Source organism: Hypanus sabinus, unplaced genomic scaffold, assembly GCF_030144855.1.
Source record: "Hypanus sabinus isolate sHypSab1 unplaced genomic scaffold, sHypSab1.hap1 scaffold_62, whole genome shotgun sequence".
In the NCBI taxonomy this organism is placed as follows: domain Eukaryota; kingdom Metazoa; phylum Chordata; class Chondrichthyes; order Myliobatiformes; family Dasyatidae; genus Hypanus; species Hypanus sabinus.
Genome location: NW_026781476.1, coordinates 1,445,053 through 1,461,518, shown reverse-complemented (window position 1 = coordinate 1,461,518; position 16,466 = coordinate 1,445,053). Strand labels below are relative to the sequence as shown.

Genomic DNA, 16,466 nt, shown 5'->3' with positions numbered 1-16,466 from the left:
GATATATTTTTCCTGGGGGTTGAAATGTCTAATACATTTAAGGTGAGTGGAGATGTGAGCGGCAAGTTTGCTTCTTTCCACAGACTAATGAGTAGCTGGAGTCTCTGCCTGGGGGTGGGGGGGAGGTGTCGCCAATCCTGACACGTGATCCCGTTTGCCCCTCCCATTTAACCGCAGATTGGCAGCATCTGCGCGTCTGTTTCCGAGGCCCCGCCTCCCGATGATGTAACAATCTCTTCGCTCATGTTCACAGTCTCCGGGTGGACGGTGTTATCCTCTCCGCTCAGAGCTGAAGTTGGTCGGCTGTGTGATCGGGAAAGACTTTCATCTCTTCCCACGGGATCAGTGTCTGCGGGCCGAAGATATCACTTTCCCATCGGTGAGTATTGAGACCGATCCCGAGCGGGGAGATCCGATGTTGGCCGTGAGCCCCGAACTGAGGGCCAGGAATTCATTTGTTTCCCAACTATCCGGGCTCGTCAGAAATGTGTCGACTTCACTGAATCTGCATTGAACGATACAAACCAGGAGCCCAGGCTGTCTGTTTCCGCAGAATTTAAATGAAAGTCTGGCCGACAGGTCACGTGAGGCTGTGTGCCGCAGATTCGCCCCGCCCTCCGCGTTGTGACGCCAGATCACGTGGTGTGATTTTGGCCACTGAGTCCCATAACTTCCCCGAACTCGTCTTGCTTCCTGAAGCTCCTCGCGTTTGTCCTGGAGCTTTATGGCTGTTGTGTCTTCTCCCGGACTGGGGTGGGTGAGAAAGGAGAACGTCCGAGGTTGTGGGGATCTTTGATTTTACTGCCTGCTATACCGATGGACTGGGAAGTCTCGGGGGAGAATGGTTCGAGCCTCAGCTCCACGCAGTAGAGCTGAGCCACACGTTACTCCTGCAAGTTTATAGTCCAGCGACGGCGGTCGGTCAAGTATAGACAAGACAGGATCTGTAATACAAACTTCCTGAAATGGTGCTGTTTTAGTCTGGAAATGGAGTGATAGTATAACAGTAAAGGAAGCACAACTTGTCCTTGTAAATTATCCTGGAACCAGTTTGTCTGTTATTCCTGGAAATGTGTTCAGTACAGTTGTTGCTAATGAGGTTCACATGAATAATCTCAGGAATGATCGGCTTTATGTGTGAGGAGCATTTGATGGTTCTGGACCTGTGCTGGATGGAGTTCAGAGGGACGGTGGGGGTGGTGGGGGGATGTATGGTTAAGTAAACCTACCGAATGCTGAAAAGCCTGGATACAGTGGGCATGGAGAGGATGTTTCCATCAGACAGAAAGTCTGTGATCTGACAGCACAGTCTCAGAATAAAGATGCTTCCCTTTAAAACTGAGATAATTTTTTTTTTTGGCTACAAGATGTCTGATATGTGGAATTTGTTGCCGCAGAATTTGTTTGAGGCTGCCATTTGGGTATATTTGTGACAGATTAATATATTGATGATTGCTGAGTAGCTTCAGGGTTACAGGAGGAAGGCAGGAATATGGTGTTGGTGTAAACATCAGCCCTGGTTGAGTGGTGGGCAGACCAGATGGATTGAATCACCTGATTCTGTTCCTGGGTCTTAAGTCTTACCATGACTGAATGATGGCTCCTTCTTATCCCATATCGTCTGTGTCATGTGAGGGACAATAAAAGATTGTTCACTGAGATCATTATATTTGCCTTCAATGTTTAAATTTCAGTGAGTTTTGATCCTAGTAACATTAAGCAGAAATGTTTGGTCCACCTTTGTATTGTTAATGTGCTTCATTATCTTTCATGTTAAAGTTAGACCTGCAGTGAGACATTTATTGGAAGAAAAGCACACAACTGGAAGCAGAGCGCGACTGAAGACGAGGGAACAGCAGCAAGTGAACCAGCCCGAGGATTGAGAGCACCGACTGGAGAGAACCCATCTGACTCGGAGATTCCAGTGATTCAGTCAGGAGAAAGTTGGTGAGTATCATTTACTCAAACGCTGGTCCTTTAGACATTACATACCTGTGCAAAGGAAGATACAAAATGGTTGGGAGTGAGACAGAATGTGCCCAGAAGAACCAGTTATGCCTCTGTCAGAACCAGTTGTGAAGAAGCCCCCTGCCCCAATATTCCCTTTAAACCTTTTGCCCTTCACCCTTAACCCATGTCCTCTGTTTTTTTTCTCCCCTAACCTCAGTGGAAAAAGCCTGCTTGCATTCACTCTATCTATACCCATCATAATTTTATACACCTCTATCAAATCACCCCTCATTCTCCTACGCTCCAGGGAATAAAGTCCTAACCTATTCAAACTTTCTCTGTAACTCAGTTTCTCAAGTCCCAGCAACATCCTTGTAAACCTTCTCTGCACTCTTTCGACCTTATTAATATTCTTCCTGTGATTCGGTGACCAAAACTGCACACAATACTCCAAATTTCCCCTCACTAATGCAATATACAACCTCACCATTACATTCCAACTCATATACTCAGTACTTTGATTTATAAAGGCCAATGTACCAAAAGCTCTCTTTACTACCCTATCTACATGTGATGCCACTGTTAGGGAATTTTGTATCAGTATTCCTAGATCCCTCTGTTGTAGTACACTCCTCAGTGCCCATACCTTGTATGTTCTACCTTCGTTTGACCTTCCGAAGTGCAATACCTCACACTTGTCTGTATTAAACTCTATCTGCCATTTTTCCAACTGGTTCAGATCCCTCTGCAAGCTTTGAAAACCTTCCTCACTGTACACTACACCTCCAATCTTTGTATCATCAACAAATTTGCTGATCCAATTTACCAAATTATTATCCAGATCATTGATATAGATGACAAATAACAATGGACCCAGCACTGATTCCAGATTCCAGAAGGTTCACCAGAGTGATTCCTGGGATAGCAGGACGTTCATATGAAGAAAGACTGGATCGACTAGGCTTATACTCACTGGAATTTAGAAGATTAAGGGGGGATCTTATTGAAACATATAAAATTCTAAAGGGATTGGACAGGCTAGATGCAGGAAGATTGTTTCCAATGTTGGAGGAGTCCAGAATGAGGGGTCACAGTTTAAGGATAAAGGGGAAGACTTTTAGGACCGAGATGAGGAAAAACTTCTTCACACAGAGGGTGGAGAATCCGTGGAATTCTCTGCCACAGGAAACAGTTGAGGCTGGTTCATTGGCTATATTCAAGAGGGTGTTAGATATGGCCCTTGTGGCTAAAGGGATCAGGGGTATAGAGAGAAAGCAGGTACAGGGTTCTGAGTTGGATGATCAGCCATGTTCATACTGAATGGCGGTGTAGGTTCGAAGGGCCGAATGGCCTACTCCTGCACCTTTTTTGTATGTTTCTATGTGTGGAAAATTAGAATCTCCCACAATCACAACTTTGTGCTTACTACAAATATCTGCTATCTCCTTACAAATTTGCTCCTCCAATTCTCGCTCCCAATTAGGTGGTTTACAGTACGCCCCTATATGTGTTACTATACCTTTCCCAATCCTCAGTTCCACCCAAATAGGCTCCCTAACTGAGCCCTGTAATCTATCCTGTCAAAGCACCGCTGTAATATTTTCTCAGACAAGCATTGCAATACCTCCGCCTCTTGCCCTTCTGATTCTATCACACCAGAAGCAACGAAATCCAGGGATATTTAGTTGCGAATCACACCCCTCCTGCAACCATGTTTCACTAATAGATACAACATCGTATTTCCAGTTATCAATCCATGCTCTAAGCTCATCCACCTTTCTTACAATGCTCCTAGCATTAAAATAGGTGCATTCCAGATACTTTCCTCCTCTTCCTCTCTGTTTATCCCTAACGGTGCAAGCAACTTTATTATCTCTTTTTTTTTCCTTCTCCCCTACTTCTTCGGTCTGAGCGCTCCTACATCAGGGAGGAAGTTCAAATCATCTCTGTGTTAAAAGTTTAGCCATCACAGTGACTGAAGGCAGCTGCAGGTTCATGAGGGACTGTTACTGTCAGATTCTGCAGTTCTTGCAGCTGCTCATCGCACCCAGGACTGAACCCTGGTCACTGAGTATTGGAGGAGTCTGTTCTGCTGATGTTAGCCTTAAACTAGGCAGAAGTTTTACATTGTGGATCTGTGAATGATAAATCAATTCTATATCATTTATCCCGTGTCTCAGGTATTTACTATCTCTATCACCCTCACTATGTAAGGCCACTCAGTCCATCTGGTTCGTGTCCATGTTTCTGTTCCATATCAGTTTATCAAAATCGATCTCTGCCATTTCCCTCTCAACCTCCCTATGATGACAGGTTACAACTAGTCACCTCTGCGTGTGATAAGAGATTTCCCTTGAATTTCATAGAATTATAGAAATCTACAGAGCATTATAGACGCGTTGGCCCATAATGTTGTGCCGACCATGTAACTTACTCTAGAAACTGTCCAGAATTACCCTACCGCATAGCCACCTATTTTCCTGAGCTCCATCTAAGAGTCCCTTAAAAGACCCTATTGTATCTGCCTCTACCACCGTTGCTGGCAGTGCATTCCAAACACACACCACTTTGTTTAAAAAACTTAGCTCTGACATCTCCTCTGTACCAACGCTCAAGCAACTTAAACCTATGCCCCTCGTGTTAGCCGTTCCAGCCCTGAGAAAAAGCCTTTGGCTATCCACACGACCAATGCCTGTCATCATCAAATACATCTCCACGAATTTCCTGCATGATTTTCTCCATGCTGAAGAACTGTGGTTTTAACGTTCTTCAGAACTCCAGACTGAGGTGGTTAACTCCTTTTTCCCTGCTCTTTTGAACGTTTTGGGTCATTTTCACTAATTTCAAAGGACTGTGCCTCAGACAGTTGGGTTGTTGCAACGCGCCTCTAAAGTCTGATAGCACATCAGAGAGTTCACACTGTGGAGAGGCCGTTCACCTGCTCAGACTGTGGGAAGGGATTCACGTTATCATCTCACCTATTGAGACATCAGTTAGTACACACAGGTGAGAGGCCGTTCACCTGCTCAGACTGTGGGAAAGGATTCACTCAGTCATCCCACCTGCGAGCACACTACTCAGTTCACACTGGGGAGACTCTGGACACAAATAAATCAGTCCTATTTTAAACTCAGTCTCTTGTACTTAGTGAATTTATAACACACGTAGTGCACAGTAGAGAGTCAACTCAGGCCGCCTGGACCTTGCTGAGATTCAATTCCATGACAGTCCTTTTAAATCATCCCCTGTTATTCACCTCTCACTCTCACTGTGGTGATGGGTTCCAAACAGTCACTACTCTGTGGGTGAAGAGGTTTCCCTTGAATTTCCAGCAGACTGAAGAAGTTGAGCTGACTGCAGTTCTGTCTGAGATGTTCTTCGCCCTTCAAATCTCTGGAGGAGGAAGAGTGACATTGGTAGTTAACCTTAATCACGACTCATTTCCATTTTATGGGGCATTTTTCCTGATAACAAAGGGTTGTTGAAAACACCAGTGTTCTTTAAAGACTGGAAGTAGAATCGGAAACCATCAGTTGGATGTTCAAAGAATCATGGTCAGAAACCAGAGGCAGGTCTGCACACGGTAGAGTTTGGGGCTCTGGAAGATGGTTAGGGTAAGAATGTATCGTGAGAAGGGAATCAGCAGCAGGGAGAGGAACTGCATAACAGAGTAGGAACATTTCAAAGCTGATTGACAGAAAATAATTGTATTGTCTGACTGATGACAGAAACAATACCTGTTGTGAGGTGCTCCATTGGTCGAGGGAGATGTGGGTGTTGGGAATGGTTATATCTATTGAGGGAGTTAGTCCTGCTTGTTCATCCTGTAATATAATTTCTGGATGGTTATTATATAACCACATAACAATTACAGCATGTAAACAGGCCATCTCGGCCCTTCTAGTCGGTGCTGAAAGCTTACTCTCACCTAATCCCACCGAACTGCATTCACCCCATAAAAAATATCGAACCTGCTTCTACCACTTCTACTAGAAGCTCTTCCACACAGCTACCACTCTCTGAGTAAAGAAGTTCCCACTCATGTTACCCCTAAACTTTTTCCCCCTAACTCTCAACTCATGTCCTCTTGTTTGCATCTCCCCTACTCTCAATGGAAAAAGCCTATCCACGTCAACTCGATCTATCCCCATCATAATTTTAAATTCCTCTATCGAGTCCCCCCTGAACCTTCTACACTCCAAAGAATAAAGACCTAACTTGTTCAACCTTTCCCTGTAACTTAGGTGTTGAAACCCAGGTAACATTCTAGTAAATTTTCTCCGTACTCTCTCAATTATATTGACATCTTTCCTATATTTCGGTGAACAGAACTGCACACAATACTCCATATTTGGCCTGAACAATGCCTTGTATAATTTTAACATTACATCCCAACTCCTATACTCAGTGCTCTGATTTATAAAGGCCAGAATACCAAAAGCTTTCTTTACAACATGAGATTCCACCTTCAGGGGACTATTCACCATTATTCTATTATCTATGCCCCTTAGATCACTCTGTCTACTGCATTCTTCAATGCCCTACAATTTACCATGTATGTCCTATTTTGATCAGACCTACCAAAATGTAGCACCTCACACTTTTCAACATTAGCCTCCATCTGCGATCTTTCTGTCCACTCTTCTAACTGGCTTAAATCTCTCTGCAAGCTTTGCAAACCTACTTCATTATCCACAATGCCACCTGTCTTAGTATTATCTGCATACTTTCCAATCCAATTTACCGCTCCATCATCCAGATCATTAATGTATATGACAAACAACATTGGACCCAGTACTGATCCCTGAGGCACACCGCTAGTCACCGCCCTCTAACCTGACAAACAGTTATCCACCACTACTCTCTGGCTTCTCCCACCCAGCCACTGTTGAATCCATTTTACTACTTCAATATTAATACCTAACAATTGAACCTTCCTAACTATCCTTCCATGTGGAATCTTGTCAAAGGCCTTACTGAAGTCCATATAGATAACATCCACTGCTTTACCCTCGTCAACCTTCCTAGTAACCACTTCAAAAAGTTCAATACGGTTTGTCAAACATGATCTTCCACACACAAATCCATGTTGACTGTTCCTAATCAAACCCTGTCTCATCAGATAATTATATACCATATCCAAGAATATTTTCCATTAATTTATCCATCACTGACGTCAAACTTACAGGCCCATCATTGCTAGGTTTACTCTAAGACCCCTTTTTAAACAATGGAACATGAGCAATTTGCCAATCTTCCGGCACCATCCATGTTTTTAATGATATTTGAAATATTTCCGTCAGAGCTCCTGCTGTTTCTACACTAAATTCCCTCAAGGTTCTAGAGAATATCCTGTCAGGAACCGGAGAGTTGTCCACTTTTATATTCCTTAAAAGCTCGTTACTTCCTTTTCTTTAATCATCAGAGTTTCCTTAACTACCCTACTTGTTTCTCTTACCTTACATAATTCAATATCCTTCTCCTTAGTGAATACCAATGAAAATAATTTTTCAAAATCTCCCCCATAGCTGTCCACTCTGATTCTCTAAGGGACCAATTCTATCCCTCACTATCGTTTTGCTATTAATATAACTGGAGAAACCCTCTGGATTCACTTGCCAAAGCAGCCTCAGATCCTCATTTAGCTTTTCTAATTACTTTCTTAAGCTTCTTTTTACATTCTTTATATTCCTCGAGCTCCTCATTTGCTCCATGCTGCCTATATTTATTATAGATCTCTTTTTCCGAACCATGTTTCCAATATCTCTTGAAACCATGGCTCTCTAGAACTTTTAACCTTTCCTTTCAACCCAATAGGAACACAAAGATCCTGTACCCTCAAAATTTCACCTTTAAATGAACTCCATTTCTTTGTTATATCCTTCCCATAAACAAATTGTCCCAATCGACTCCTAAATCTTTTCACATTTCATCAAAGTCAGCCTTTCTCCAATCAAAAATCTCAACCCTGGGTCCAGTCCTATCCTTTTCCATACTTATATTGAAACTAATGGTATTGTGATCACTGGACCCGAAGTGCTCCCCAACACATACCTCCATCACCTGACCTATCTCTTTCCCAGCAGGAGATCCAACACTGCTACTTCTCTAGTTGGTACCTCCATGTATTGCTGCAAAAACCTATCCTGCACACATTTTACAAACTCCAAACCATCCATCCCTTTTATAGAATGGACTTCCAGTCTGTGTGTGGAAAATTAAAATCTGCCACAATCACAACCTTGTGCTTAGTACAAATATCTGCTATCTCCTCACAAATTTGCTCCTCCAATTCTCGCTCCCCATTATGTGGTCTATAATACACCCCTATAAGTATTACTACACCTTTCCCATTCCTCAATTCCACCCAAGTAGTCTCCCGAGACGAGCCCTCTAATCTGTCCTGTCAAAACACCACTGTAATATTTTCTCGGACAAGTAATTCAACGCAAAACAACGAAAATCTAGGAATATTTAGTTGCCAATCACACCTGTCCTGCAACCATGTTTCACTAATAGCTACAACATCATATTTCCATGTCTCAATCCATGCTCTATCCTCATCCAACTATCTAACAATGCTCCTAGCATTAAAATAGATGCATTTAAGAAACTCTCCACCTCTTCCTCTCTGTTTATCCCTTATGGTGCACGCAACTTTATTATCTTTTTGTTTTCCTTCTCCCCTACATCTTCGGTCTGAGCGCTCCTACATCAGGGAGGAAGTTCAAATCATCTCTGTGTTAAAAGTCTAACCATCACAGTAACTGAAGGCAGCTGCAGGTTCATGAGGAACTGTTACTGTCAGATTCTGCAGTTCTTGTGGCTGCTCATCGCACCCAGGACTGAACCCTGGTCACTGAGCATTGGAGGAGTCTGTTCTTCTGATGTTAGTCTTAAACTAGACTGGTGCTTAATACTGTGGATCTGTGAAAGATAAAACAGTTTGTATAAAATGCCGTGTCTCAGGTACTTACTGTCTGTACCACACTCACAATGTACACTGGAAAGGCCACTCGGTCCATCTGGTTCCTGCCCATGTTTCTGTTCCATATCTGTATATCAAAATCTACCCCTGCCGTTCCCCTCTCACTCTCCTTGAGATGACAGGTTGCAACTAGTCACCACTCCGTGGGATAGGAGATTTCCCTTGAATTTCATAGAATCATCGAAATCTATTTTCCTAAGCTCCATGTACCTTTCTGAGTCTCTTAAAAGACCCTATTGTATCTGCCTCTACCACCGTCGCTGGCAGTGCATTCCACACACACACCACTACCACTCTTTGTTTAAAAAAAACTTTGCTCTGATATCTCCTCTGTACCTACTTCCAGGCAGCTTAAACCTATTTCCCCTCGTGTTAGCCATTTCCTCGCTGGGAAAAAGCCTCTGGCTATCCACACGACCAATGCCTCTCATCATCTTATAGACCTGAATGATTTTCTCCAGTCTGAGTAAGATGATGAGCTCACTGTGGTTTTGACGTTCTCACCCCTCCCCATCCCCTCCCCCTCTCCCACCCCTCTCCCCCTTCCCCTCCCTTCCCTCTCCTCCTTTGTGTTTTACGTCAAAGACCCTTCTCACTCAGGCACTTAAAGCGACACTTGCAGTAAACGAACTTGCAGTTTCGTAACACAATGCACCTCTAAAGTCTGACAGCAGACTAGCGAGTGAAACTTCGATGGTGCAGAGTCAAAAACCAAAGATTTGCCAGATTTGAGTCAGGCTTTGGGGCTGCAAAGACAGATGGGGTCTAGAGTTTACGAGGAGGAGGAACCAGACCAGCAGGATGTGGCTACACAAGAAAGATTAGAAGCATTTGGAAACTGGTTGATCGAAAAAAAAAGGTGGTTAATTTCTGCAAAATACTGGTGGAAATCAACAGTCAGGCAGAAATTTTGGAGAGGCATAAAAAGACAACGTTTAGACTGAACCAGCACGCCTAGCCTGTGTACTCCGCTGCTTAGTTGCTGCTTGAACTGCAGAGTTCCTCCAGCATTTTGTGTGTGTGCGTCTCTGTATTCTCAGCAACTGCAGAATCTCCTGTGTTTTATAACCGCATTTTACTTTGGCAATAGATACTCATTGATATTGAGAATATTGCTTATGGGAGCTGCTTTCTGCGTTAAAACAGCTGCAGATTTTTCGATACACACAAAAAAAAATTAGGTATGGACCTTGAACCGGTGCCTGCACAAATTTTTAATGGCACTGTGATTACCCATAGGGCCATGAGTTAAAAATTTCGCCGTCGATGAAATGCGCAGGCATCAGGCTGAGGACGTCCCCGAGTATTAGGCATGCGCGCAGCACACTGAAGGCATTGAAAATGTCGGATGCAGGTAAGAGCGATTGTCCATGATTTTATCTTAAACACCGGCTTCAGGATAATTCCTGTGAAAGCCAGACATCATAGTCCGCAATCCCAGGACAGTCCTGCTCTCTTCCATCTCTCTCAGCCCGATGATCCATACACGGGCCCAGGGGAGCTTCCGGTTGATGAGGGAATGGGAACCGATGGATCTCTCAGACAGAGCTGAGCTCCAGCTATCTAAATGCAAGGATTAGGAACTCGGAGGAAGGGAACAAAATCTTTTACATCACCAGTTGAGAAAATTACTTTTGTTCTACCTCCAATCACAAAGAAGAGGAAATCTGCAGATGCTGGAAATCCAAGCAACACACACAAAATGCCGGAGGAACTCAGCATTAGTACTCAATCCAGTCAATGCCAAACAAATATTTACACTGTCTAATGCAACTACCTGCACTGGGACCATCGCCCTCCATACCCCTACCATCCAGGCTCCCATCCAAACTTCTTTTAAATGGTGAAACCGAGCTCATATTCACCACTTGTGCTGGCATCTCACTGCACACTCTCACGACCATTTCAGTAAAGAGCTTTTCCAAATGTTCCCATTAAATTTTCACTTCCCCACTTACCCATGACCTATGGTTGTCATCACACCCATCCTCAGTGGAAAAAGCTGCTTACCTGCACCCTATCTCCTGTCATAATGTTGTCTATTCCCAACAAATCCTCAAAGAAATGCATAATATCTTTGTTTATGTTTAGAGTCTTTTTCAGATGTATAGGATGATGAGGGACACTGATCGTGTGGATAGCTAGAGGTTTTTATACCAGGGCTGAAATGGCTAATGTGAAGAGGTATAGTTTTAAGGTGCTTGAATGTTGATACGGAGGGGATGTCAGGGGTAACTTTATTTACACTGAGAGTTGTGGGTGCATGGAACGGATTGCAGGCTACTTGTGTGAGATTGTTTCAGTTACTGTGGGGCCAGGCACCCATGCAGCTCAGTGGGAACAGGGAATAATACCAATGGAGAGAGTCAAACTGAGCCAGGTCACAGATTGGAGACGGCAGAAATGCTCCATTCTTATAGAGACAGGAAAAGCGTCAGGAGATGATTTCTGTCTCCAACTTGGGTTGAACTTAACTGTAACAGTGTGATGCCAGGTCACACCTTGACAACTCAAGCGATCTCATTAGAAATGTCCCACACCCATTGATGGATTTTGTAAATCTTTTTACAGGTTAAAAATGACAAGGAATTTGCCTACGGGAATCTCGAACACAACACGCCAGTTTTGCTGTCTCTGTCCAGATATTTAAGAACAGGAGCAAGGGTTTCAGTCAATCATCCTTCCTGCTCAGACTGTCGAGAGGGATTCACTTGATCATCTGACCAATTGGCATGCCCATTAGTTTACATGGGGGGAGCCCATTCATCTGCTCAGACGGTGGGAATGGATTCACTCAGTCATCTCAACTGAAGGTACATCAGCAAGTTCACACTGGGACAAGGCCATTCACCTGTTCTGTGTGTGAGCAGGGATTCAGTGGGTCTTCCCACCTGTGGACACACCAGTCAAATCACATTGGGCAAAGACTGGTCATCTGAAGAATTTGTGGGGAAGCATTCACTCTGTCATCTGACCTAATGGCTCAACAGCGAGTTCACACTCGGGAGCGGCCGTTCACCTGCTCAGACTGTGGGAAAGGATTCACTCAGTCATCTCAGTTACTGAGACACCAGTCAGTTCACACTGGGGACAGGCCATTCAACTGCTCGCTCTGCGGGAAGGGATTCACTTCCGCATATCAGCTACTGAGACACCAGTCAGTTCACACCGGAGAGTGGCCGTTCACCTGCTCAGACTGTGGGAAGGGATTCGCTTCGTCATCCCATCTGAAGATACATCAGCGAGTTCACACTGGAGAGAGGCCGTTCACCTGCTCAGACTGTGGGAAGGGTTTCTCTTCGTCATCCCACCTGAAGGTACATCAGCGAGTTCACACTGGAGAGAGGCCATTCACCTGCTCAAACTGTGGGAAAGGATTCACTCAGTCATCCATCCTAAAGGCACACCAGCGACTTCACACTGGGTAGAGACTGATCTGCTCGGACTTTGGGAAAAGATTCTCTCAGCCAAATCAACCAGTGTGCATCATTGAGTTCACACTGGGGAGAGGCCATTCACCGGCTGTGAATGTAGGAAGCGATTCACTCCATCATCTAATCTTATGTAGCTCTCAGTTCTTCTGGCAGCTTAACAGAGGGGGTTATAGCCCCCCCCCCCCCCCCCCCCAGTCCAGTTTGGCCAAACTGAAGAATCTCATTTGGGTGGATACTGTGCGATGTGTCCCCTGTGTAATGTGTCCCTGGGGTTCATACTTTCTGTGGACTGTCTCTTTAAAATGCAAAGAGAACCGAGACTGACGTTGGACACGCTGTTGGATTTCTGCAGAAGTGCTGGGTTGCTATGGTGACCAGCTAATGTTTATGTTCTGTGTGGTTAAGCAAGGTCAGAATGATCCTTTACCGACACAGAACAAGCAAGCGACTTCTTACAGAGAGAGGGGGCGGAGCTACGTGATGGACAGCTGGTGTTCAGCACAACGGTATTTAAACACACGTAACTGCTTTTCTCGCAGGACACGCGGACGCACGAAGGCTCGTACGAAAGTTTCTGCTAGTTGGATTTTCTTGTACCCACAAGGGTGGGATTTGAGGATCGATAAAGAAGAATCGATCTGTGGCTGTTAGTGTGTGTATGAGCGACCCTGTGGGATCTACCGGTGAGTCTAACCCTTGCCTGGGTTGGGAGACTTTCTCTTGAAGAAGGTGCTCTTGAGTTGGTCACGTCTGGCTAACTTGGAAGATTTGATGGGCATTGGAAAAGGTCGACAACACCTGTTTACTTGGATTACATCTCCCTCTCCCTCTCCCTCCTTCCCTCCCTCCCTCCTCCCCCCCCCCCCCCCCCAATCTTGTGAACTAAATTGAATCTACCACATCATCGTAAGACTATGTCGTTTACCACCTAGGTTTTGGATTTTATATACAGGTGGCTCCCGTTTTTCGGACGTTCGCTCTACAAGAGCTCACTGTTACGAAAGACCTACATTAGTACCCGTTTTTGCTAACCAAAGAGGATTTTCACTTTTACGATAAAGATGATGACTGCTTTATACGTGAGTTTACCCCGAGAAAGACTACCGTGACCGTGAAGCCTTGTGTGGCAGTTGTGTACGCATGCGTGCACGTGCCGATTTTGTTTCTCTCCAAATCAATTTCAGTTCACTATCTTTCCGATCTTCTGTGAAACTACACCGTATATACAATATTTCTACTTTATATAGTGTGTATACTTATCATAACATTCCTACTTTTACTATAGTTTAGTGTTATTTTAGGTTTTATGTGCTATTTGGTATGATCTGGTGAGTTATTCTTTGGGCCTGGGAACGTCCACAATCTTTTCCCATTTAAATTAATGGTGATTGCTTCTTTGCTTCATGACATTTTGGCTTACAAACGGTTTCATAGGAATGCTCTACCTTCAGATACCGGGGGTAACCTGTATTCACACCTATATATGCATAAGGTTGCTAACCCTTGGATTATCTGGTTTAAGTACACTATTATTAGTAGTTACCAATAAAATAGTGTTTGTTCACTGCAAAACCAGACTCCAAGTGTGTTCAATTGTTGCTGGTAGTTTTATAGGTTTGTGTCTGTGTGACACCTGAAGTTAACAAATGGTACATAATATGTGATTAAACTATTAAGATTTATAATTCTTACTTTGACTAAAGGGTCAGTAAAGAAAACAAAAAAAAAGAAAAAAAGGCCCACTCTCTCCATTCACGTCTTCTCATCTCTCCCCAGCAAAAGGCCATGAAAATCTCTCTTCCAGACTCACAAGAAAGAACATTTCTGTCATTGGATAGTCTCACACTCCAAAACCCTGTTATCTCTAGTTGTAACCTAAACATTGCTGCTGCAGAGAAACCATTACCTCAGCAGTGAAACATTACAGAGAGGCCGTTACATCAGCAGTGAAACTTCACAGTATGTTACACTTGTGACACAATACCGGGTTCAAACTGGGGAGAAAGTTTCAATGAGCTGCATGCTGGATATTAGTCCATCACCGTTGCTGAATGCAATTTCGAGACTGACTGTCGGTGCTGAACTCTGCAATTATTGCTGCTGCTCACCACACCCAGTTCTGCACCCTGGTCACTGGGCATGGGAGGAGTTTCTTCTGCTGCACATTCACCTTTAATGGAACTGCAGTTTAATATTCTGGATCTGAGACAAATAAACCAGTTCTATTTTAAACTCTGTCTTCCACCTACTAAATCTGCCTCAGCTATTCAATGGTTTCTCTCTAATTATGGTATCTCTGATATATGGTGTTTTCTTCATCCAACTGAGAGAGATTATTCTTTTTTTTTCACATGTTCACCATACCTTTACTAGAATTGACTACTTCTTACTTGACAATCAACACATTCCATTTGTCTATTCTTGTGATTATCAGAGTATACTGATTTCTGACCATGCCCCAATTACTCTGTCCTTAAATTTTCCTGGCCTTCCTCAGAGGAATAAACTGGCGGTTTGATTCAACTTTACTATCAGATGATGATTTTCTAAAAATTATCAAGGATCAGATAACCTTTTATTTCAACACCAATACATCACCTGAAGTGTCTTCCCAGATCGTCTGGGATGCTATGAAAGCAAATCTGAGGGGTCAAATAATCTCCTATACAGCAAATCTTAATAGAAAGTCCTGTGCAGATCGATTAGACCTCATTAATCAGATTAAAGAATTGGATCAACTCTATGCGCAAACTAAGAATCTTGAACTATACAAGAAGCGTGTAGAACTTCAAACTAAATTTAATCTTCTGTTCACTCAATCTGTCGAACGCCAACTTCTTGAAAGTAAGAGTCGTTTTTATATTCATGGTGACAAATCTGGTAAATTTCTAGCCAATCAGCTGAGGCGTTCCAAAGCCAAGCAACATATTACAAAGATCCGGAAGGAGAATGGAGACCTTACATCAGATCACTTAGAAATCAATGACGCATTTAAATTTTTTTTTCTCGACTTTATACCTCTGAATCTTTGAATGACAATATCTCTATCGATCATTTTTTAAATAATCTGAATATTCCTTCACTTTCATCTGATTTTAAAGCCAAACTTACTGACCTATATTATTAGAAGAAATATATTCTGCATTGTCCTCAGGGAAATCTCCTGGACCCGATGGGTTCCCTGTAGAGTTTTATAAATCATTTTCTTCACTTCCCTCCCCTCAGTTACTTTCAGTATTATCTGACTCGTTTAACTACAGCAAATTGCCACCCTCTTTCAATGAGGCTTCTATTATTCCTTTATTAAAAAAGGGTAAAGACCCAACAGAGTGTTCCTCGTATAGGCCGATTTCATTGCTTAATGTTGTTGTTAAAATCTTGGCCAAAGATTTGGCTTATAGATTAGAAACTGTAATCCCCTCTATTATTTCTGATGATCAAACTGGTTTTATTAAAAACCGTCTTCCTTTTGTTAACATTCGGCGTTTATTTAACATTTTATATTCACCTCCAACTGGGATTCCTGAATGTGTTATTTCCCTTGATGCGGAGAAAGCATTTGATCGTATAGAGTGGAACTAACTTTTTGCAGTTTTAGAAAAATTTGACTTCGGTCAAAGTTTGATCTCTTGGATCAAATTGCTGTATTTGTGTCCGACTGCCTCTGTTTTAACTAATTCTCAGAAATCCCAGTTATTTACCCTCAAACGTGGCACCCGTCAGGGATGCCCTTCAAGTCCCTTTCTCTTTGATTTGGCTATAGAACCTTTGGCGATAGCTTTTCGAAATTGTCCTGAACTGACCAGGATTTGGAGAGGGGGTGTTGAGCATAAAGTTTCTCTTTATGCTGATGACTTATCACTTTTTCTTTCAAATCCGTCTACATCCTTGCCTCCAATGTTTTCACTTCTTGACCAGTTTAGCCAGTTATCGGGATATAAACTTAATTTACATAAGAACGAAATTTTCCCAATTAATAAAGAAGCACAAGAATTAGCATTTCGTGATCTCCCTTTTAAAGTAGTCCACAATCAATTTAATTATCTTGGGATTATAGTCACAAGGAAGTTTAAAGATCTCTTTCGTGAAAATGT

At 43.1% G+C, this 16,466-nt stretch overlaps 1 protein-coding gene across 6 annotated transcripts; it reads left to right on the top strand.

The window, feature by feature from the left end:
• Window positions 1–223: 223 nt before the first annotated feature.
• On the top strand, window positions 224–15,248 carry LOC132389651 (oocyte zinc finger protein XlCOF20-like). 6 transcript variants are annotated; one of them, XM_059962191.1, is made up of 4 exons: window positions 224–379; window positions 1,780–1,947; window positions 10,178–10,292; window positions 11,510–15,248. In XM_059962191.1, the coding sequence occupies exon 4, from the start codon at window positions 11,917–11,919 to the stop codon at window positions 12,364–12,366; it is 450 nt and encodes a 149-aa protein (XP_059818174.1). In that variant the 5' UTR covers window positions 224–379; window positions 1,780–1,947; window positions 10,178–10,292; window positions 11,510–11,916; the 3' UTR covers window positions 12,367–15,248. The 6 variants fall into 6 exon arrangements, with proteins under 6 accessions (XP_059818174.1, XP_059818173.1, XP_059818176.1 ...); XM_059962190.1 differs by lacking the exon at window positions 10,178–10,292; XM_059962193.1 differs by lacking the exon at window positions 10,178–10,292 and having other exon boundaries at window positions 229–379; window positions 1,784–1,947.
• The last annotated feature ends 1,218 nt before the right edge of the window (window positions 15,249–16,466 follow it).

Coding starts and splice junctions, on each gene's coding strand:
- LOC132389651 (XM_059962190.1), top strand. CDS start 11,917: ATGGCTCAACAGCGAGTTCACACTCGGGAGCGGCCGTTCACCTGCTCA.